Source organism: Pagrus major, chromosome 5, assembly GCF_040436345.1.
Source record: "Pagrus major chromosome 5, Pma_NU_1.0".
Lineage (NCBI taxonomy): Eukaryota > Metazoa > Chordata > Actinopteri > Spariformes > Sparidae > Pagrus > Pagrus major.
The window spans coordinates 13,247,911-13,271,176 of record NC_133219.1 but is presented as its reverse complement, the minus strand read 5'-3'; the positions used below and the strand labels follow the sequence as shown (position 1 = coordinate 13,271,176).

General features: G+C 40.1%; 2 protein-coding genes across 3 annotated transcripts in view; both read left to right on the top strand.

Annotated features, from left to right (window-relative positions):
- Nucleotides 1-44: 44 nt before the first annotated feature.
- ift81 (intraflagellar transport 81 homolog) lies at nt 45-16,196 on the top strand. Its single transcript, XM_073466360.1, has 18 exons — nt 45-465; nt 579-682; nt 785-965; nt 1,068-1,157; nt 2,060-2,125; nt 2,420-2,530; nt 3,871-3,955; nt 4,332-4,495; nt 4,580-4,675; nt 5,854-6,000; nt 9,509-9,658; nt 10,634-10,762; nt 12,778-12,867; nt 13,511-13,597; nt 13,837-13,908; nt 14,145-14,230; nt 14,499-14,544; nt 15,356-16,196. Exons 1-18 carry the CDS (start codon nt 322-324, stop codon nt 15,536-15,538), a joined length of 2,031 nt encoding a protein of 676 aa, XP_073322461.1. The 5' UTR covers nt 45-321; the 3' UTR covers nt 15,539-16,196.
- Nucleotides 16,197-18,528: 2,332 nt separating this feature from the next.
- Nucleotides 18,529-23,266, top strand: part of LOC140995802 (sarcoplasmic/endoplasmic reticulum calcium ATPase 2-like) — a 28,493-nt gene continuing 23,755 nt past the window's right edge. For both annotated transcript variants that reach the window (XM_073465908.1, XM_073465907.1), the window contains exons 1-3: nt 18,529-19,083; nt 21,190-21,207; nt 21,314-21,396. In XM_073465908.1, the coding sequence (XP_073322009.1) occupies nt 18,966-19,083; nt 21,190-21,207; nt 21,314-21,396 (219 nt within the window). In that variant the 5' untranslated portion in view covers nt 18,529-18,965. The remainder of the gene's footprint in view (nt 19,084-21,189; nt 21,208-21,313; nt 21,397-23,266) is intronic.

Here is a 23,266-nt window from a genome sequence, read left to right as displayed (position 1 = left end):
GTACTTCCTGTTAGCAACCAGCTCGCGACGCCTTCGTGGTTTCCATGGCACTGTTGACGACAGCTGCAGCCTCTCTGTCCGCTAACTAGTAGCTAGTAGCTAATAACACGGTCTAACAAAACTGTTGGCAAGTTGTCTGTTTAATTAGTAAATACTGTTTGCAACCATCAGCAGTGAGTCGGGTAGATTGAATAGAAGGGTTTCTATGTATGTTGGATTGTTTGATAGCCGACGACAGAGAGCTAAGTTACTTAGCTAACCGTTAGCTAGCTACGAAGGGGACTCATTAACTGACAGCAAGCAAGCTTCATATTGGTCAAGATGAGCGAACAGCTAAAATTCATCGTCGAACAACTCAACAAAGACCCATTTAAGAAAAACTTCAACCTCATCACGTTTGACTCCCTTGAACCGATGCAACTGCTGCAGATTTTAAATGATGTTCTGGCTGAAATAGACCCTAAGGTGGGACATTAGCTTTGTACAGACTTGAGCTAACTAGTACAGTTGTGTCAGTTTATATAAAATATATACCGCTATTAATTCCTTTTTTTTTTAACCGCTACTGTTGTCTTTAGCAAGCTTTAGATATCCGTGAGGAAATGCCTGAACAAACCGTAAAGAGAATGTGTGCTCTGCTGGGGATGCTGAAATATAAACCTCCTGGAAACCACTCTGATGTGTAAGTAGTAAGAATTAAATACCCACACCTCATGTAGTGAAGCAGTTTTTTTGACTTTATGTCCATTCCAAGGAATATATATGTGCTCCTTCTCTCATGCAGGAGCAGCTTTAGACAAGGCTTGGTGATCGGCAGCAAGCCTGTGGTCCACCCTATCCTCTACTGGCTGCTGCAGAGGGTCCCTGAACTGAGGAAAAGGGCTTATCTGGCTCGCTTTCTAGTCAAACTGGAGGTGCCGGCAGAGTTTCTGCAGGACGATGTTATCACTGACACCTACCACCAGGTTGTCAATATATTACATACACACATTTCATCTCCTAGTTTTTGAAATTGCAAATAACCTCAATGGCAAATGATGCTATGTATTACTTTTGTGTGTTCACAGTATGAAGAGCTGGTGGCAAGTTTTAAGATCTATCACAAGGAGTGTGAGATGCTGAGGACTTCAGGCTTCTCCACAGCAGAAATCAGAAGGGTAAAACACAATCAGTGACGCTTTACAGTTATTGATGTTATGGTCTGCTCAGTATAAAACTGCAACATATGGACCTGGATGTGTTTTAATAGTATTAAAAGAGAACTTTGTGGTTTTGGAGAAGAAATTCAAACTCAGAATTTTAATAAAAGCAATATTAATGCGGTAATAATACAAACTCAGAATTTTTTTTTTTTTCCACAACCGAATAAACAAGCTGTTCTCAGAGGAAAATAAGGTCCTCAGAACACTGTTTGAAGTTAGAAAGGTGGCAGGGTCCGCCAAGTATAAATAAAGTAAAGCAGTATGAAATTGTGTTGTCCTTTAAGGTCGGTTTGTTTATTCAGTTTATTCTGTCATTAAAAAACGAAGAGAGTTTGTTTTTTTATTTTGTCCAGGCATAAAAATTCAGATCTTTCCATTAATAAAATTTCTTCCCCAAAACTACATAGTGCACCTTTAACTATATGAATTAAGGTTGGGCAATATATCTATTATATTATTGTGATATGGGACAATATCATCTCAGTTTTTGGGATATGGTGTAAGTGTTGTCTTTTCCTGTTTTTTTATCAGACTGTCTTACTTGCCTTTATCCACATTACTGATGATTATTTAGAAAAGATAACAGTGTGGCAAATCTTGTTTAAGTACCAGTAGTCATCCCTACAATATCGTCACAATATTGATATCCAAGTATTTGGTCAAAAATATCGAGATACTTGATTTTTTAGATTTTGTGTATGAGGTGCTTTTGAGAAGACACATATTTTGTGTCAAATATAGGCTAAAACTATTGCAGTATTATTTTAAGGACATATTGCCCAGCCCTAGTGTGAGTAATATAATAATTTACCATCCGTATAATGTATCAAAGTCATCTCTGTTTTCTTTAATAACAGGATATTAGTGCAATGGAGGAGGAGAAAGACCAACTAATCAAACGTGTGGAGAGGCTCAAGAAGAGGGTAAGGTAGACTGTTCCTAGAGGCCCCTTTGCTCTTCTAATGCCTGGGAATCTTTAGGATTCATTGAGGAATGAAAACATGACCTCTGTTAAATATATTTTCAGCTTCTCTAATAGTACTGACAGGCGACAAGGCTGTCCTCTTAACAAGGCAGAGAAGCAATGAGGTGTTGATTTAATGGGCCTTACTTGCAGGCCCTGCCAAAAGGTGAAACAAGACTCTGTTAGAAGTGCATGGTTATACATATAGCCTGTAATCAGACATCACTGTCATGTTAATTTGTGGATCCACTAGGTGGAGTCAGTGTCCAACCATCAACGGATGCTGGAACAGGCCAGACAGCTGCGAGTGGAGAAGGAAAGAGAGGAGTCACTCACTCAACAGAAGCAAGAACAGAAGAATCAGGTAAATGCTTCACATTCATGATGACATCTGCTCACCTTGGTGTAATTCTCTCAGACGTCATAGACTAGTTAAACATTATGCTATCTGCTGTGCTTTGGAGGACTGAAAAGAAAAAACGAACACATAGTTTTCAGGCTGTTGTCGCTCTTTTTTCCTCAATTTATAGTCTAATCATTATGCCAAGAGCCCTTTTCAACACCTCACACTGTAAGATCTTTCATTTCGTGTTTCTTGTTTGATATAGGGCTGAAATAATTAATCTGATATTTGACACAAAAAAAACTTTAAGTACAAATAGGGAAACAAATGTCAAACACTTTCTTGTTTGAGGATGTCACCTCTGTCTCATTGAAGTTGCAACAGGGTTGCATTGGCAGAAATCCAAAATAACATTCATAATTATGTTTTCATGAGTGCGTAATAATCTGAAACTAAGAATTATTGTGTTTTTGTTACCTAACATTAGAATGAGCTTTCAGTCTACAGGGGGAGAAGGTCCTGTTCCGTGGAGTCCACCATGTTGCACTGCCATGTTTCTACAGTAGCTCAGAACAGACAAACTTAACACTGGCTCGAGAGGGCCTTTCACGTTTTTTTTGTTTTTTGTTTTTAGCAGCCACTGTAGGGAACGGTAGATGGATACCACAAAATCCTACACACTGGACTCTTAATATTTAATTAGTAATTAATGATTAATCGATTAATCCTTAGTCATTGTTGAGATAATTGTCTGCTTAATCGATACTGGAAATGCAGCCCTGTTAGATATAGTCATCAACAACTAAGATGTTTAATTATAACAGAAATAAATTCCAACCCTCTGCAAAATCAAAGCTTTTGTTGCAATATAGTTATAATTGTATAAGTTATAAACCTTTTCGATGACAAGAGATCAAGAGATTATAACATTTCATGGGAAGAACCAGCTTGTGTGAACAGACAGCTTTCAAATACTTTTGCTGAGACATGTTGAATAGAGCTGAAAGACAGTGACTCTGCAACAATTTCCGGTAATTACTGAAAATCTTTTTTAAGCTAAAATAACACAAAAAACCCCACTGCCTTCAACTTCTGAAATTGAATACCTTTGGGACAAAACAAAAAATTGACAGTTAATCTTGCAAGCTGGGAAGACATGATCTGTTTGTTTGCTCACTGTTTTCAGACATTTTATTGACAATACAATTATTGTGTTTATCAAGAAAATAATCAGCAGATTAACCACTAATAAAAGTAGTCGTTAGCTGCAGCCCGAATGTTGAGCTAACTCATTATCAATGGGGCACTGAATGGTAACACTCCCACATCACCTGTATCAGTAATCATTTCCGTGTGTTCAGCTGTTCCAGGCAGAGCAGAGACTGCAGAGATCGCGGCAGCAGTTGAAGGATTTGCGACTGGCAGCAGCAGATGCCAATCCAGAGAGTGAGTACCCGTTTCCTGCTGTTGCCTCTGCAGGGCACAGCTGGATGGGTAGTTCAAGGACACAGAAGAGCGTTAGGGGGGGTCTCTCAGCTTATAGGCTTTCATCTTTTGAGACCCACTAATTGTACTGATCTTTGAAGTGCTACAATGGAGCTTATCTGATGTTGAAATTGTCTCCTTTTGTTCTCATCTGGTATTGTGCTTCTCAGCCAGGGGAGAGATTTACACATTCACAGCTTCTAAAATGGCCTAGTAATGCAGACAAGGATGGAGCTGCACAATTAAAATCACTTATCACAATTACTTTGTGTATCCACAAAAAGTTATTTTGGGTGCTGTTGTTAAATAACTTTCTTAAAAGCTCTGTCTCTTTCAGGCTTAATGAAGAGGCTCGAAGAGGAGATCAAGATCAACTCCTACATGGTCTCTGAGAAACTCCCCAAAGAGCTGGAGAGTATGAGGCGCACAGTGCAGAACCTGCAGAAGATAGCGTCAGAGCCTGCCATGGGCCAGGCTGATATCCAGGAGCTGCAGGGCAAGGTCGGGACCAGGATGTGGAGTTAAGTCTGTTTACCTCCTTATACTGCTAAATTCTGATGTGTTCTGTAACTGTCATGTTCACAGATAAAAGAAGTCATGTCCCAGATGAACCAGCTGGTTGACAAGAGGATGATGAGAAATGACCCCATGGATGACAAGCTGACCCTTTACAGGCAACAGGTGATGACTTTATTGAATTTATTCAACATCTTTCTTCTTTTTGTCCTGTTTACACTCATTGTTATGAACCAAAACCTTGTGTGCATCCTTGAGCTTTATAAATGTGTGTTCCTTTCTAATAAAACATTTACAAGGCCAGTTTTTTAAAAAGCATTTTAAATCCAGCACCCTTTACATCAATGTTTGCCTGCTAGCAGTCTTTTTCTTCTTCTTCCCTGCCTTTGTTGATCAGTGGAATAGTGTGAAACAATTGACCGTGTATCATGTGTACGTCCTCGTGCGTGCATGAGACAAACAAAACAGGGACCTGCTCATACAAAAACAGCTCCACAGTGCAACTATAGGTCAGAAAGTCAACAGGAAACCTTTAAAGGTCACATATTGTAGAAAGTGATTTCCTGTCTTTTTTGACTATGAAGCAGGTGTAGGGGCTATTCAATACTGCACAATACTGTGAAACTATGAAAACCCTCAACCCACGAAGGATTGCACAGCCGCCAGGACTTCTGATAAGTTGTGATGTTGCAACTAGGGGTAGACTGATTATCAGCACTGGCTGATTGTCTGGGCCAATATTCAGCATTTTTCCCAATTAGGGGGGTTAAGGTTATTTGGAAATTTCCCATATATTCCAAAAACGAGCGAAATGTGTTTTTGAAGACATTTTAGATGTAAAATAAGCCATACAGTTGCTTAATCTGTCTTCATTTTAACTTGACAGTGTTTACTTTTTATAGTGTTTCTTGAGTTACAAGAGGACACCACTGATAAGTAGCCAGTATTTGGGGCAGTGCCTGCTCAAGCCTATGAGAGCTGATCAATTAGAGCAGACCGGGCTTTTTTTGGAGTGACAGGCACTAAAACGGAGCATTCAGATAGAGGGTGAATAGAGGTGCTGCAGCAGTTATGAGAAAAACTTGTTTGTTTTTTTTAACATTAAAGCACGTAAACATTTTCTAGTAGACACCAAAAATAAAGCTACACGAATATGCAAATATTTTTTAATGTACTTGCTTCACTGACAAGGCTGTTCTCAGCGTGCATGCATCAGAGGCTTCGGGTTTTCACGTCAGTCTTGTTTAAGTTGCATATTGGAGCACATCTACTACTGAACTAGCTGGGATGTCACAAACTGTGAATAAAATATTTGTATCTTCAACCTAACATGACTCTTGCAGGCCTCCATCATCAGTCGAAGGAAGGAATTGAAGGCAGAGGAGCTTCAGGAAACGAGGGAGGAGCTAGCTGCCGCAGAGAGGGAGCTGAGGCAGAGGACCAGCCAGGCACAAGCCTCAGATGGGGAAGAGGTCATCCGGGGTGATGAGGTACACTGTTGGAAGACACTGGAGATGTCTCGCTTTGTGTCTGAGAAGAATTTTACAGCAGTAGTCAAGAAAGGAAGCATTTTTCCTCACTCTTTAAGTTTAAGATAACTGCCAGCATTACCTACAGAAAGTCCAGCTTTATCTAAGTGTACACTGGTAGATTGGCAAACCGCAGAAAACACAAGAGGCTATTTCTGTTCTTATCCAAACACGGACGGGCTCACTGTCTAAAGTTACTTATCCCTTTTCCTTACTCTCCCCCACATTCCCATGAAGAGCCATAAATAGAACGCAACAGAGAATATCCAGAACAAGGAACTGTACAAGACAAACTGTCTGAAAGTTGGCCTTTTCCCTAACCTTTAGTGTAATCAATCTTCTAATTCAAGTCAGCTGGACACATTGAACAGAGTTGGGGCATAAAACCTTTGTCTTTATTTATATCTCATGACGAGGATGTACTCGTGCTTTTAGACACATGGCATCGGCTACTCTGAGCTGTCACATTGTTGACGAATAGAACTGAACTATCGACAGGGAGAAAAAAAAACAAAAAAAGTGCTTCTGCCTATGCACACATTACACTAGTTAAATAGTCGACTATAAATGGCTTTGTATTGGCAGAGGGACGCTGATATATGAGGGTTATGCAGTGACCGTATGTTCTCTGTGGATTAGAATTTTTATAGCCATTGTGTTTGACGCACATTGACATCCATGAGATGAGAGCGGGGCTCTCAGCATCTCAGCATATCTGAAATTACTACAGCTCTCTCCCAGCTTTGTCCCGGTGGGCTGCTGTCAGTCCCTGCGGACCGTACATGTGCGTTCTGTTCCAGGAGGTTGTTCTGATGCTGACCTTGAGCTCTGGCCTGCCTTTGTTGTAAAACATTATAATGCTGAATGTAGAATTTTAGCATAAATACTTTGAGACAACAGGATAATTACTTAAAGCAAGAGAGACCAATGCACACAGAATAGGAACAACCATTTCTGTTCTCTACAATGCATTTCATTCTTTCTGCAAATCAGATTTTATGAGAAATTGTCTGGGTTGTTACACAGCACAAAACTCAATGAGGGTGGTGTTTTTCGCAGAAGAAAAAAAAAATTGTTCTCACTAATTCTGGCAAGTGATGAAGCGAGTGAATGATCAGTGGAAAAATTACTTCTAACATGTTTATTCTTTCCAGGAAAGGAAGATAAAGCAATCACCTGAGCAATGCACGGGAAGAGAAGTAACAAAATCTTCTTTGTGACAGGACAACATATTACAAGATGTTCAAAAAGTGCGACAAATACTGCTGGAATAAGGCTTTATTCAAAACAGAATAGTTTAAAAGTTTAAGTACAATCATCTTTTGGAAAAATGCCACTTTATGCCAGGCTGTGGTGATAATCCCTTTACATATTTCATGTTGCTGCAGGAATGCCACACAGCTTCACAATTTTATGAATATATCAACAATACTATAAGCGGTAATTGTCCCAATATGAATCTGTTGCGGCAGCAGGATCTAGGAGAAGAAATAGAACCACAAATTATCCAGAGATAACAGATGATTTATCCACAAAGATAAGGAAGAGTTGTAGCTCCAATGCCAGGAACCGGAAACCGGGCACTATCTAGGCGGAGTTCACAGACTAAGCCAGTTGTGTCGTCCCACTCTGTTGCACATCCCTGTGCTAATCTCCTCAATGCCTGATTTGGTCTGAACACAGCAGACAGAAGCTCACGTGTATTCAAACCTCTGTCGGTGTTCGACATCAGTCATACCAATATATTACAATTAATTTGAGACTGACTGACATACCTTTAAGTCTGACTGAACTGATGAGAGGGAGCTGTTTGTCGAGACAAAGAGGCCCCTTGAGACTGCACATGAATGAAGTTAATGGAAAATGTTTTGTCAAATGTAGCTTATCAGACTCCTCCATAGTTTTGGGCCATGGGCCACGGTGGAGATGATCACTTTATCAGAGGTATTTTCCATTCTGCTGGTTATGTGTCATCACATGCCACCCACCAACTGCAGGGTCTCTGTGAGAGGGATGACTACATCTGCCCATCATTGGCTGGCTGGTAACACGAAACCACCTTATCGAGCAGCCTCATCACACCGGTTAAATTTAGTCTTACTGCAGTCAAGACACCATCACTTATCTGAGTTACTTGCCTGGCTTTTCTTGAAACATTGGGATCTTCACTGTAACAGTTTTATTTTTAAAAGTGCACTCTGCTGCTGCACAGCATTTTCTACACATAGAGTTTCCGTTGCACGATCCATGTTTCTGTTGACTTCTCTGCATGCGAGTGTGTTTTGATGTGAATGTACTATTCGTCTGAGACAAGTGCTGCTGTTATGACTGCTCCGTCGGCCACTTTAACAGCAGTTGTTTTGGGGACACACTGTCGGAAACACTATGCAGTATTATTCTGTTGTGCTAATTCCTCTCTCAGCCAAGTCTGCCCTTGATGTCCCAAAATACACAAAGAATAAATGTACACACACACACACGCACACCCGACACTCACACACTCACACACTAACGCACAGCTTCGTGGATACCCAAAGGACATGAAGCACATTCTGTGATTTCTGGGGCTGTTCTCTCGTGTCCATGTTCATTTATAGCTGCTCTTCATTGTGGAGGAGTTTCATTGTGTCCCGACAGACACTCGGGGTGGGTGTGTGACAGAACATCCACTAAAAGCAGTGCTGCTGCCAGATGAAGCTGTTTGCTGTGCATAGCTGGCTGTGACTCTGAAAGGATCGAGTGACTGTTTCAGATCATGGCATGGCCAGCGGTCACTTCTGTTCACTAATCCCTTCCCTCCCCTGGCTCAGTCCATTGTCTTCTCCTGTGGCCTTTCATAGTAGCTCAGCTGTGCTGGACACCATGTCATCAGAAATAAACTATATCTATGCTTCTTTCATTGTATCTCCCTAAGAAGTATTTACAATTTCGTGCTTGTAGACGACAAGGAATCAACTTTGTGTTAAAATATAAATGACCATTTTCTCTTTTAAAGGTGCAATATGTAAGAATTGACCACCTGTTAAATTCATACACTAAACAAATAGGGGGCAGCGTATCACCAGAGTAACCGCTAATTGCTAATTGCTAATTGCTAATTGTAGCCGCTATTAGCTACTTAGCGGTGCACCTAGAAGTCCTGCTAGCTGACTCTGTCTGGACTGGGAGCTCAGAGAGGGAAATGGGCACCAGAACCGGATCCAGATGAGCAGGAAATGACAGCTCTGACGAGGACTGTGACTCCAGGGACTACAGAGACGCAGTGGGTTCAGGCGGCACTGGAGAGACATGAATGTTTTGACCCTGAATGACATATTGCACTTTTAAATCTGTTATATCTCATATTTACAATAGATACAAAATTAGTTTTAAAGATTTAAAGACCTTTTGCAAGAAAACTACAGCATTTCATTTGAAAGCATTGTTTAGTATTAAATAAATCTAATATCGTGTTCTTTGTTCTTCAAAGCTGAAACGTTTGGTGGTGAAATTGCGCAGCAAGGGGACAGTATACAAGAAGAAACGTCAGGAAATTGCTGAGCTGAAAGCAGAATATGGAGTCCTGCAACGGACAGAGGAAATTCTCAGGGAGAGACATGAGACCGTCCAACAGAAGCTGGTAACTCTTAACTTTATTTTCATGTAAGAAAAGCAGACTAAATATTTGAAGTAAAACAAAGCAGTAAGATCTTCTTGTTGCTTTTAAGTCTTTTGAACTCCTTCAGGATGCTAAAGTACAAGCTAGCAGCACAAGAGCACTTGGGTGGTAGTCTTTAAAGATAGCATGAGTAATCATCACTTTAAACATGACAAATCTATGTAGACCACAGAAATCCCAACTCCCAACTGCTCTCACTGTCCTCTTTGCCCCGTAGCATTCATACTGTATCCCACCCACCCTTCTCCCTGCACTAATGCTGCCATTCCATATGTGCTGTTTTTACTTGATCTCCCCATTCACGCAGTTTGTGTTAACAGTGAAGTGATAGAAGCTTCCTAGAAATGGCTTCACACTGCTGTGCGGTTTCAGCACCTGACTTGTTGATAGGCAGTCTGACGCAGGCTGAGCTGCTATTTCTGATGGCTGCATCTGCTGCTCCTCCTCTGTCTGCATCCCACACAAGGATTTGTTAAAGCAATGAAAGCTTCCCTTCTGATCACATGTCTAGCTGGTGATGTGTTGGCTCCTCTTTTTACTTATGAGCCTTATTTTTTTTTCAGCTGGAAAGTTCTTCATGTATTCTTGCATTTTTGTGCTGGACAGGGTTAGAAAGTCAAATGACTGATGTGATGAGTGGGTAGCTCGGTTGCTGCATCAAAATGTGCTGTCCTTCTGTTACTTGTTTTGTAAGGCATACAAATCCTTGTGTTTCGAATCAATTTTCTTGTCACAGCTTCAGCAGTTTTAAAATCATTTTCAGAAAAGAATGCACTGAAGTCTTTGATAGCACACTGACTGATACTGATGTAGACACTTGGGATGACCCCTTAGACTAATGAATGTCTTGTGTGCACGTGACCATTTGATTTCATTCCTGAATTTTATTTGTTCAGGCAGGGATGAGTTAACGTGTCCCTGTTGTGTTTTTTCAAGCAAACTGTGGAAGCCGAGAAAGGTATCTCTGGCTACAGTAACACTCAGGAGGAACTGGAGAGGGTGTCGGCCATCAAGAGTGAGCTGGATGAGAAGAAGGGCCGCACACTGGACGACATGTCTGAAATGGTAACTTTAACGACGGGCATTGGGTAAAATCCACCCTGCAGCACCAGAAAATCTCTCTTGAACGCATTACAGATTTCGTCTTTTTGAGGAAAGCTTTTATTTTTTTCTAAAGTGTATTAGATGAATACCAACATTGATTGGGCAGTCAAAGATGTGTGACTTTGTTTTTTTAGGTAGTATTAAAGGGACAGTTCACCCCAAAAATAAAAATGCATATGATTCCCCTAACTTGCAGTGCTATTTATTAGGGGTCGACCGATATGGCTTTTTCAGGGCTTATGCCGATTATTAGAAATCAAGGAGACTGAAAACTGATATTTGGGACCAATTGTCATTTGCAGTAAAAATGTAAATCTTTGCGTCAAAATTTTGAACAACCAGTGATGAAATAAACGCAAGTACAGTTTACTCAGGCACTGTTCTTAAGTGAAATTTTCAGGTACTTATTTCAATTCTCTGCACATTTTTAAATAAGTTGATTTTATCCACAATTTGACAGAAAAATCACAGATAATCGGAAAAATGATGAATATCAACCCGATAATCTTACAACTACTATTTATCCATTAAGCTAGTTTTGGTATGAGTTGCCAAGTTGTGGAGATACTGATGTCTGCCCTCTCTTGAATATGATGAGATTAGATGTCACTTGGCTTGTGGTGACAAAAAATTACATTTTAAAGTCTCAACAGCAATGTCTCTTTCCAGAAATCATGACCCGGTTACTCCAGATAATCCAAAGACCTTGTTGTGAGCACTTTCATGTCGGAGGATGTAGCAGTTTTGGGGTTAACTGTTCCTTTAATTATATCATAAAGACAAACTGTCAGTCCCCTTGTCTAACTCTCCACTGACAATAGAACAGCCTTTATACAGCCATGGCTCACCTATACAGGTGTTTTCACTTAGTTTGGCTAATTAGACCAACCTCCCCTGTCAGAACTGTATGGGCTTGTCTGTATACACTGTGTTTGAGTGGTATCTCACTTCACTCAGCCCCCTTCCTTGCATGTTTTGATCAGTTCGTCATCAAGCCCTGCTGAAACCTGATAACAACCACTTCATTTGAATCAGGTGTGTTGGGGCAGGGAAACATCTAAAACATGCAGGGACCAGGATTGAAGAACACTGATTTACACCATTATTATTCTAAAAGGCCTTTTCCAAGCCAAACATTTGACATGTCATCATAGGAAAAACACAAATGAACGATGGCTGAACTCCATGTTGCCGATTTGGTATCGGATGGTCCAGATATTGAGCACGCTGGCTCACTGTCAGAACAGAGCCATCGTTAAAGTAATTATCAACACCTGTCCTTTTTCTGCACTGAAAAGTGCAATTATCTGCTGTGAAAAAGGCCTTTTAGCACACGCTCTTTTGGTGAATTCATGTATTTCCCCAACACAACTCCACCCAACTTCAGATTTAGCAGATTTCTAATCAGTAAAAGTGAAAACACCTGTGTGGGTTATCCCAGCACAGCTCATAGCTTTTCAACTTTATTTATCACACTGTCATCCTCTTGTGTCGAGGCCCAGAGGGAAGCTGTTGCAACTGATTAGGCCGTGCTCCAAGCTGCAGCCAGTTTGTTGATCACTTTGGCAGCTTGTACATTTGGCAAACTGCAGACCACTCCTAATGATGGATTCAAACATCCCCAGCTCCGACCTGAAAGTAGACCGTAGCAGTGGAAATTGGAACTGAGCAGCCATAAAGCTGAAATCTATTTCGTTTTAATGAATACTTACCAAACTGTTATTGGCACTAATGACTATCAACACTCTCCATACTCTGAGAAATACTGTGGAGAAATGTGGATTAGATTTGTCAGGTTGCTTCTGTCTGGTTGATAGTGATAGTTGATAGTTACTTTATTATCTCAGTAGATCATTAGTCACAGTCTCATCACCTGTAAACAGTTGCAACTTTGAACATAAGAAAACTGTTTTCTGTCAATTTACATGGTTGTTGATGTTCCAGTTTGAATACAGTGTCTGCTATTGGTTTTACAGGTAAAGAAATTAAACTCCATGATAGTGGAGAAGAAGTCGGCTCTCGCACCGATTATAAAAGAACTGAGGACACTGAGACAGCGGTGTCAGGTGAGCATCGCCTGCATTATCAAACCTCTACTTCAAAGGAATCTCTATCAATTACCCTATCAATTAGTGTTGTATAGAAAATTTGGCTTCAAAAACAACTACAGTGCATAATGCAGCTCTCACATCTCACAAATTCTCCGCACAAAGCCAAAGCAAAAATATATGAATTTTCATGAGAAAAACATAATAAACTATGAATCTGTCCTAAATTTCCAAACAAATGCTGGGATCTTTACTCTCTGCCTGCAGGCCAGTAAGTATTGTGTCTGTGTTATCATGGACAGGGTCCATTAAGAATAATTTACATAGTCCATAAATAAAATGCACAATGGGAAAGCCCCCCACACTGCTGAGCTAAAGCGGGGGATTAAATTTTCCTACACGTGTTCCCAGAATCGCTCTTCCATCTTACTGGGTAATGTCCGCTAATGAAGAGCCGCAACAGGAAGACATAAATAGACTTTGTAAGAGCCTGTTGTAAGTTAAACTGCTCAAATGCCAGCTGTGATGTTATGTTGATGTGAAACAGCGCTAAGAGTATGACAAGACGGTTGAAAATGGTGTATTCCATGTATGTGTCTCAATTCTCATTTGTCATTCAGTTCCTGTGTTTTCCTGACTGTTTGGGTTTCTGTCTCACCAGGAACTAAGCCAGGAGTATGAGGAAAAGAAGGCGCAGTATGAAAGTTGTACTGCTGGTTTGGAGAGCAACAGGTCGAAATTGGAGCAGGTTGGGAATAACTTTTAGATAGAATAAAGTCATATCATATAGGATAGGCAAAAATAAGTCTCATTCCTTTTGATTATTGACTGAGAAAATGTATGACATAATCTTTGTTTCTCAAGATGTATGTAACCAAAAATCAAAAAATTATTTCATTCAAGTTAACAATTTAAAAAGATTCATATATGTTTATCCAGTGTGTTCTTGTGTAATTGTGTGTCTTTGCTGTTATTTTTCAATCATAGGAGGTGAAAGCATTGAGAGAAGAGACCGCGCAGGAGGAAAACCGATACCATTATATCAACTCCATGTCAGAGGCAAGTGTTTTTAAAAAGATAACATCTTAAATTAAAAAAAAACCTTTGCTCCTAGCCACAGTGGGTGTACAACCCATCATTATCACTGTTTTACAAGCCAAATATGTCACATTAAGAATTGATACCACAGGGGCGCTGCAGGAGTGGACTAAATGTCCGCAGCATTTTGCATGTGACCTGCCCCCAAACAGCCAGTATGACAATAAACTCAATCACCCCACCTCTGTGCTCAACAGATCGTTGAGATGCAAATACAGCGGGCGGCTGAAGAGATGAAGGCCTACGTGTCCTCTGATCCACAGGAGAGGAAGAAAGCCATCAGGTGAGCTTGCTGAGCCAGGCCAGCCAGCTGCTTGCAGGATAATAAATACCCCTTTCACCTCAGGAAGCTCTTATTACAACACAGTCAGTTTTAGCTGCTGCCCCTTTATTCTTTCATACAGCACAGCGAGTCATTAGAAACTCATTACCACACCTCGTGATATCAAAATGTGTTGGTACACCACACCTTTATTTAAACACTGGGCGAGATCAACACGTGAAATCGCAATGGCTTGTTTTTGAATTATATCCTTCTGCTTCTTTTGTAGGGAAGTGTACATGAAGAACATCTCAGAACAGGAGTTACTCGGCAAGGTAAGAAAAGTTTTTTCAAGAAATTACCTAGCAGATGCCTTGGGTCAATACTTGGAAATATTCCTTTATTCTGTCAAGAACATTGCCTGAAGATAAATGCAGTGGACAAGCATGAATTGATTATTGTGTGGGCCTAGTGGGCACAGACCCAGGACCCCCTGACACCTTGGGCAGGAGCATCTTTCTGAAGGGACTGTTAAAATTTCCTAGCGGTAGTCAATCATACAACTATACAAAAACGATAGATAACCACAAACAGACACTAATGTGCTAGAAAGAGGCATAAGGCAACTAACAACTACAAAGAGACACCAAGTACTACAAAGAGGCATAAAACTACCCAAAGGAGACAAAAACAACTTCAAAGAGACCCACAAGAACTGCAAAGAGGCATTAAATTACCAGAAAAATTAAATTACGGAGACAAAGAATGACTACAAGGATACACAAAACCACCATAAAGATACACAAAAGTATTACAAAGAGGCATTAAACTGCCAAAAGAAGACAAGTAACTACTACAAAGAGACAAAACATCTGCAAAGTGACATTGTATCTCTTTCAATTTGGGTGTGCGCTTATAAAGGACGTATCGAGAGCCTTTAACATGTCTGTACCCAGGGGCCCGTTGTCTAAGAATATGTCCATGTGGACAGGGACACTAACTGGAAGCGAGCAGTAATGTAGATGGAGTATGTATTTTTTTGCTAATATATTTGTAATTTGGCCACTTAACACAATCAGTCAAGTAGTGAACGGACAAGTTTAAATGTTTTCTTACTAATCATTCTTTTCCTTTTGTGGACTCCAGAAGTTGCGTGAGAAGCAGAAGATGGTGAGGGAGAGCCACGGTGCCAACATGGAGCAGATGAAGATGTGGAGTGACCTGGAGCAGCTGATGGAGTGCAAGAGGCAGTGCTTCATCAGAGCTCAGAGTCAGGCATCTATTGGTCAGGTCATCCAGGAGGGAGGAGAGGACAGGCTGGTGCTGTGAGGGTCAACTGCAGGTCACCTACAGTACATTCAGTATACAGAGTTCAAGTTAATATTCCTTACCTTTCTGTAACGCAGCTAAATCTTTGTACTATATAGTTGTTAAATGTAAACTGTTAGTGAACTCTATAGGACATGTGAATTACAGACGAAAAGCACATTGTTTGTTGAATGGTTTACTGTGGCTCATCTTTGCCATCGAGTTTCACTTGATAGTAACTTCTTGGCAGTGACACAGTTTGAGATCTTTTTAGAATCCACAACTTTAAGAACATATGATCGATCGAGAGGTGTCGCAGGACACAGGTTTTTACTCTGTCTGGCCCCTAGACCCTCCATTTTGCCACATCTTTAAGAATACATGTCGAATCAAAGTGTCCAAAGATAACAGCATACAAAGTGGTGCACTTGGGATGTGGCCGCGGTCAACTATTTTTGGCAGCCACCACCATGACCTTGGACGGGGTGTCTTGCCAATTTTGGAATTCAGTGGGAGCCCCATTGCTTTGGACAGTGTAGATTGTGCCTGTTTCTCTTTTATATGATACAACATACATTATTTTTCTGTAAGAGATACTTATTTCAAGATAACCTTTGGCGTAAGACATAAGTAGATATTTTGGTTGTCTGTATTTCTATTAAATATACTTTATATTCATTTTGACTTGTGTTTCATTATAACAGTCATCTAAAATGCAACTGTCTGTTGTTCATTTATTTCAGGGTTAACAGAATGAGACACAGTGAAAACTTGTCAAATATTAATGCTAGAATACAGAAAGCACAACTTATTTATAGGAATCAAGTAACAGATTTGATGTGAATTAAAAGCATTATGTTTCCTTTGAGTAAATATAGGGTCAACCCAATCCAGTGAAGATGAGTGACTAGTGAGGTTTAGAATTCACATGCAAAGATTCTCTAAAATGCTGAAATTTAGCTCAGATGGCCAAACTTCCACAAAGTCTCATGAATTTAATAGAAGTTTCAACATTAATTTTTTCAAGAAAATCCAAGACTGAACTGTCAGGCCCGAGTTGAGTTGGCACGGAATGACCCTATAGTAATATTTAATATGATGTTGCCTTTGTATTATACGATATATGAAGACAGTTTTCAAGAAGGAAGCCATATAATCGTGCAAATTGATTATCTATGCATAAATCTACAAAACAAATTTTACTTCTTTCTTTGGAAGGAACGTGGCACACACTTCTGCCCACGTAGTCCATGGTTTGAGTGCCTTGTGTTGTTCCCAACAAATATCCTCATGGATGTTTCAGGATTCCTCCCTCCCACAGAAACTTAATCTGCTGTTGACAGCCGATGTTAGAGGCTCTTGCGCCAAACGGATCAAGTGTGCATTGTAAAAAGGCAGCTTGGTGTCCAACTGGGCAGTGCCATGTTATTATTGTTGCACCGCCTTATGCTTCTTGAGGCCATATTAAGACGCGTTAACAGATGATGCACGCCAGTCCTGTAAAACATCCGACAGTGACACCCCCCTGAGGAACACAGTGTGGTGGGGGTTGACCTAGTGCCCTCACACCTCTTTAACAAATTGGCTGCCTTTACCGTTGTTATGCAGATGTAGTTGATTAGTCTGGCTTTATTGATTGACTTTCTGATGTTATCCTAAAGCATGTCCCTCAGTTTATGACTTGGCCACTGTAAATCCTCAGACTGTCTGTGACATGCCGGAGACATTGATCAGTGGCTTTTTGTCCTTTACTCAGCTCGGACTCATTCCTGCCAAAGGAAAACACGGGCCCCCCAGTCAAGTGTAAATGAGGTAGTAATACAATAAGACATGGGGCTTCTGTAATGGGATGCCTGCAGTCTCAGGGAATTGTGTAGAGTAGTTTGTGAATCTATACACGCAGCTTACACTTTACTGTGTGTAAGGGGCACTGTGTGCTTTATAAGCTTGCAACACCACTGTGGTAAAAACTGTTTCCATGTGGGAATAGTGACAAGGGTTGCAGCTATCGATGCTATGATATGAGACTATATATCGTCTCTTTTGGATCTTGTTATATCTTGATATGGCATAAATGCTGGTTTTCTTACCAGACTTACTGGACTTACCAGACTTGTTCTAGCTGTTTCTATGTTTGACTTTATTCACTTGGTCATTATATCCACATTACTGATGATTATTTATCCAACATCACATTCTGGTGATATTCTGTTACCACTAGTCATCCCTACAATATTGTCATAATATTAATGTATTTGGTCAAAAATATTGTGATATTTGATTTTTTTTTTCCATATCGCCCAGCCCTATAATCACCAACGTGTAAACATAGGACTTAGAGCACTCCATAATTGTGTGTGTTTATTATGTCAAAAATATATAAAGCATACAGTGTATTGCCAGAAAAAAATGGGTTAAAGGAGCACTATGTAGTTTTGAGGAAGACATTTTAATCAGAAGAGAAACTGATTTTTTTAATTCCAAAACAAACTAAATAAACAAACTATTTGTTTTCATGACTGAATAAACAAACTGACCTAAAAGGACAACACAATTTCATATTGTTTTACTTTGTTTCTATTTGGCGGACCCTGCCACCTTTCTGGCTTCAAACAGTGATTCCCTCTGAGAACAACTTGTTTAATCGGTTATGTAAAAAATAAATATTTATGAGTTTGTATTATTACCTGATTTAAATTGTAAATGAGTTTTAGTTTCTTCTCCAAAACTACATAGTGCCCCTTTAAAAATATCAATAATAGTAACACCACTCCACATTTTCCATCAAACATCACAGACAAGCACATAACGACAGTGTGAAGCCGTACATTTCTAGTGTACATGCAACAGAAAACGCACTGTTTTGATGGGATATACGAGTTTGTATTCCAGCCTGCAGTTTCCTGGTCTCTTCCTGTGTTTCTTCGTGCCTCCCTGGTTGGTTTGAACGTAGCTGACACCGCTCGTCCAATGATATGAGTCCACATGCAGCGCAGGGAAGAGGGGCAGCAGTGAGGCACTTTGATAAAACCAGGCTGTCAGCGCCGTGTGGAGCCACAGAGAGCTGCGCCACGGTGAGGCAGGCAACGGCACGGTAGCACCGAAGACTGGACCGGGTGAATGCAGTCCTCAACACAGGACACTGCCGCAGCCAGTTTACCACCATTTTCGGGGACAAGAGGCCACTCGGAGTGAGCTCCATCCGGTCGGAGAAGAGGAATCCGGCTCCACACAACATTTCGGCGGGAAGAAGATCCTAACGGGAGCCGAGGGGGACGCGGTACACCGCCGTCAGTAGCTGTCGATAGCCCACCGAGTGTGAATGCTCAGCTCTCAGTTGGTAAACTCCTCATTCGCCTGAAAGTATCGCTAATTTTTAAAGCTCCACCAGGTAGCATACGGCAGTGTTTCGTGTCAGAGCTGTGTGGGAAGGAGCCCTCTGTCCGCCATGGAGAACGCTCACACGAAGAGTGTGGAAGAAGTTTACAGTTATTTCTGCGTCAATGAGAGCACAGGACTTTCCCTGGACGAGGTGAAACGTCAGCGGGAGAAATGGGGCCTAAACGGTATGACAATTCACACAAACACCGCTGCTGAGAGAGACTCACGGTTAGAGAAAAAATGTCATGTCACTGTAACATGTGAGCACAGTATTCAGGATATGGGGTAAAAGTCATCATCACCGGTCCGGCCAGTGTTACCCGGCTCCCGTGAAGTGATTTAGCTGACGTCATCACTGGTGACCTCGAGGGTTTCCCATCACTTGCATAGAAACAACTTAATCATCACTGAGAGGACATTGTTTAACTTAGAGACATTGTTAGGTATGTTAAAAGGGCCACTATGTAGTTTTGGAGAGGAAATGTGTTTGTTGTTTGTATATTTAGTTTGTTGTGGCATTAAAAAAAATCAGTCTTTAAAGGTGCACTATGTAGTTTCGAAGAAGAAATCCAAACTCAGAATATAATGCTTACAATATTAATGAGGTAAAAATAAAAACTCAGAAATATTAAGTCTTTTCCATAACTGAAAAACAAGTTGTTCTCAGAGGAAGATAAGGTCCCCAGAACACTGTTTGAAGCTAGAAAGGTGGCAGGGTCCGCCAAGTATAAAACGGTATGAAAAAAAATCATTCTTTGAAGGTGCACTATGTAGTTTTGGGGACGACATTTTTTTTTATGCCTGAATAAACAAACGGACATTAAAGGAAAACACAATTTCATACTGTTTCACTTTGTATATATTTGGCGGACCCTGCCACCTTTCTAGCTTCAGAGTTCTGGGGACCTTATTTTTCTCTGAGAACAGCTTGTTTATTCAGTTATTGACAAAATAAACATTTCCGAGTTTGTATTATTACCTCATTAATATTGTAAATATTAAAATTCTGACTTTGAATTTCTTCTCCAAATCGACATACTTTTAACTTGGTGTAGACCGACTATCGACCCTGGGTCATTACCTGGGCCAATATTCAGCATTTACTGATTATTGTATTGTGATTTTTCTATCAAACTGCAGATAAAAATTTAACTTTAAACTAATTTAAAGATTTGGCTCTGATGCAACATCCTCTCACACAATGTTCCGCCCACAACAATATCTGATTGGTAACACGTCACAGTTAATAGCCTATAAACACTGAATAATCTGGATCTGCAAAGTAACTAGTAACTGAATGTATCAAGTAAATGTAGTGTAGAGGAAGTATAAAGTAGCAGAAATTGCAAAAACTCAAGTACCCGAAAATTGTACTTGAGTAAATTGTACTTAGGTGTATTTCTTTACTGGTAAATAGAAATTTTGACACAAAGATTTTAATTTTTACTGCAAATGAATTTTGGTTCCAAATATCAATTGTCAGTCTCCTTGATTTCTAATAATCGGTATCGGCCCAGAAAAAGCCATATCGGTCAACTCCTACCTCTTAACATTACTGAACATTGAATCAGTGTGTAGCAATGTCCCATGGTAACACTGTTGGCTGTGATAACATTGTCAAACATACCCTGATGGTGACATTGTTGACAGTAGTTTTAAAATATGGTGGCCCTGTTGAACACAATGTATCATTGTTGAGCACAGTAACCTTGTCAATTGCTCTCAGAGTAAATATGCAACACATCAGCCCATGTGCCTGGGGATCTGGCAGGTATTTGACACTGAACAGTGGCCTCAGGATCACTGGAGTAATGTTATCCTTCAAAGCTAATCTCTCTTGTCCCAGACTTAAAACAGCTGTTTTATATTAATATCACCTGGGAGGTCATGGGGGCTATACTCCCCTCCCCTGAGATCATTTTGACCTTTACACTGATCAGAGTTTTCCCATTTTTCTATTGTGTCATAAAGATTAAGGACTTCCTTAATAAATTGAATAAACAAACTGACCTTAAAGTACAACACAATTTTATATTTGGCGGACCCTGCCACCTTTCTAGTTTCAAACTATGTTTTGAAGGCACCACTCCTCTGTCTCACAGAACATGCTAACCTCCTCTTTTTCCAGGAGAAAGTTCCCCATCACAAACAGGAACTGAAAGGGCATGTCTCTAACTGGCAGACAAAAGTATTTGTTCACTACTTACCTTTTTTCTCTTTTCTTGTTTTTTTTTTTTGACTGTTTCCTGCACGCTCTCCCTGGATTGACTCCCACATCTCTCCACACACAGAGTTACCAGCAGAGGAAGGTAATGACGCCTGTCACTGATATTGTTACTGTCATTTTATAACAAGTGTCTGTAATGGATTGTTTTTTTTTGTTTTTTTATTTTTTAACAACTTTTCTTTCTGCAGGGAAATCCTTGTGGGAGCTTGTCCTTGAACAATTTGAAGATTTACTTGTTCGAATTCTTCTGCTGGCTGCATGTATATCTTTTGTAAGTATATCGATACATTTTCTCGCACTGTTCAATAAAATAAAACGCTGTATTTACTTTTTAGACTTTTATTGGTTATCTCATTCTGAACGCAGTAAATCAAATTGAGTGATCATTTTGCAGCTTCTCTGGTGCTTCTGACAGTTCAAGTCAGCTGTTATTTTATTCCCACCGTCACTTCTGTCTCTTACTCTATAAGCTGTCCAGTAAACAGGAGAGATAATCTAAAAAATTATGGGAATCTCAGGACAAGTTACTAATCCTTACAAATAGCTGTCCCTTTCCACCACTGGCTGAAAGAGTGTTTACATGAAGTCAAAATTGCAGATGGGATTATTATTAAGCCCTGTGTGTTGAGTGGCAGGAGGCTGTTTGTTTATGGAGTGCATGGTGCAGAAGTGTGAACGTCTTCAGTTTATGTAACCCAGCTGGAGTTACATGCGCATATTAGACGGCTAAACAGCTGAGAAGCCTCGCGACCCATCTGAGGAATGGTGACAACAGCAGTAGCAGTATTGAGTTGCTGTCACCATGTGCCAAGTAAGACATCTGAGACGTCAAGCGTGGCTGCTGTGTAATGATTTACCCTGGTCTCCCTCAGGCATCGACTTTCAGTGCCGGGGAGATAAAAGTTTAATTGTGGACTGTGATAGCATCATCAGCAGGCCCAAAAGGAATCTGCACAAAAAAAATGTTTTTACAGCTTTCAGCAGTGATCCAGGGTGAAAATCTGTGGCACCATTTTGTTTTTTCACTGATAATATGATAGACAAGTGTTCATTCAAGATAACAAGGATTTATTTTAAGCACAAATAAGCAACCATAAGACATTATAAAAAACAACCTAAAAATCACCTTCAGCGAGCTAAAATAAATATTTAGTTAGTTGAGATTTTATTTCATTACCAACATGAGGGGCTTCAGATGCTCCAGTACTCTCTGTAAGTGCTGACACACTTCACAGAACAACACTCCTCCTCCAGATCCCTCGCAGTTATCCTTGTATTCCCCCACCATTTTCTTCAGCAATAAATCTAATTTGGGACATAATGTCACATTGCACTACTAACTTTGATGTTAAGGCTAATGGAAAACAACACATGACTGTCACACACATACACTGGCTGAGATGTGTTAATGGTGTGAGCTTTACAAGCAGCATTGCTATTCATTTAAAATCTGCGGAGATGTCGTCAGAATACTGTAGGTGCAGATGTCGTGTTGGCCTAATGATCAGTGTGCATACAAGCCCATTCTGAAGTTAAATCAAATGAATATTTCCATTCAGGGTCGTCTGATATGGCTTTTTGTGGGCCGATACCGATTACTAGTAATAAAGAACACTGAAAACTGACATCACTTTATACTTCCTTTCCACTACATTTATTTAATAAATTTAGTTACTGGTTACTTTGCAGATTCAGATTATTCAGTGTTTATAGGCTATTCATTGTGACGTGTTACCAATCATCAGATATTGTTGAGGGCAGGACATTGTGTGAGAGATTGTTGCATCAGAGCCAATGTAACACATTTTTAAATTAGTTTATTTTATCGGAAATCTCACAGAAAAATCACAGATACCGATAATCAGAAAATACTGAATATCGTCCCCAATAATCAGTCTACCCATAATTTTCATGTTGTATTACCACTTTTTATGTAGTGTGGGAAGATAGGCAGATATGACCATTTTGCAATATTTGTCTCACCAAATTTAGGCAAAAACAAAATGTTTTTATGGAAATTTTACTGCCAGATAAGCATTTTAAATTTTTCTGTAATGGATCAAAAACTGGTATTAATCTTTTGCATCATGCAATGCCTAATTAAATTTTGCAGTTTTACTTTTTTTCGTGTTCTTTGTACC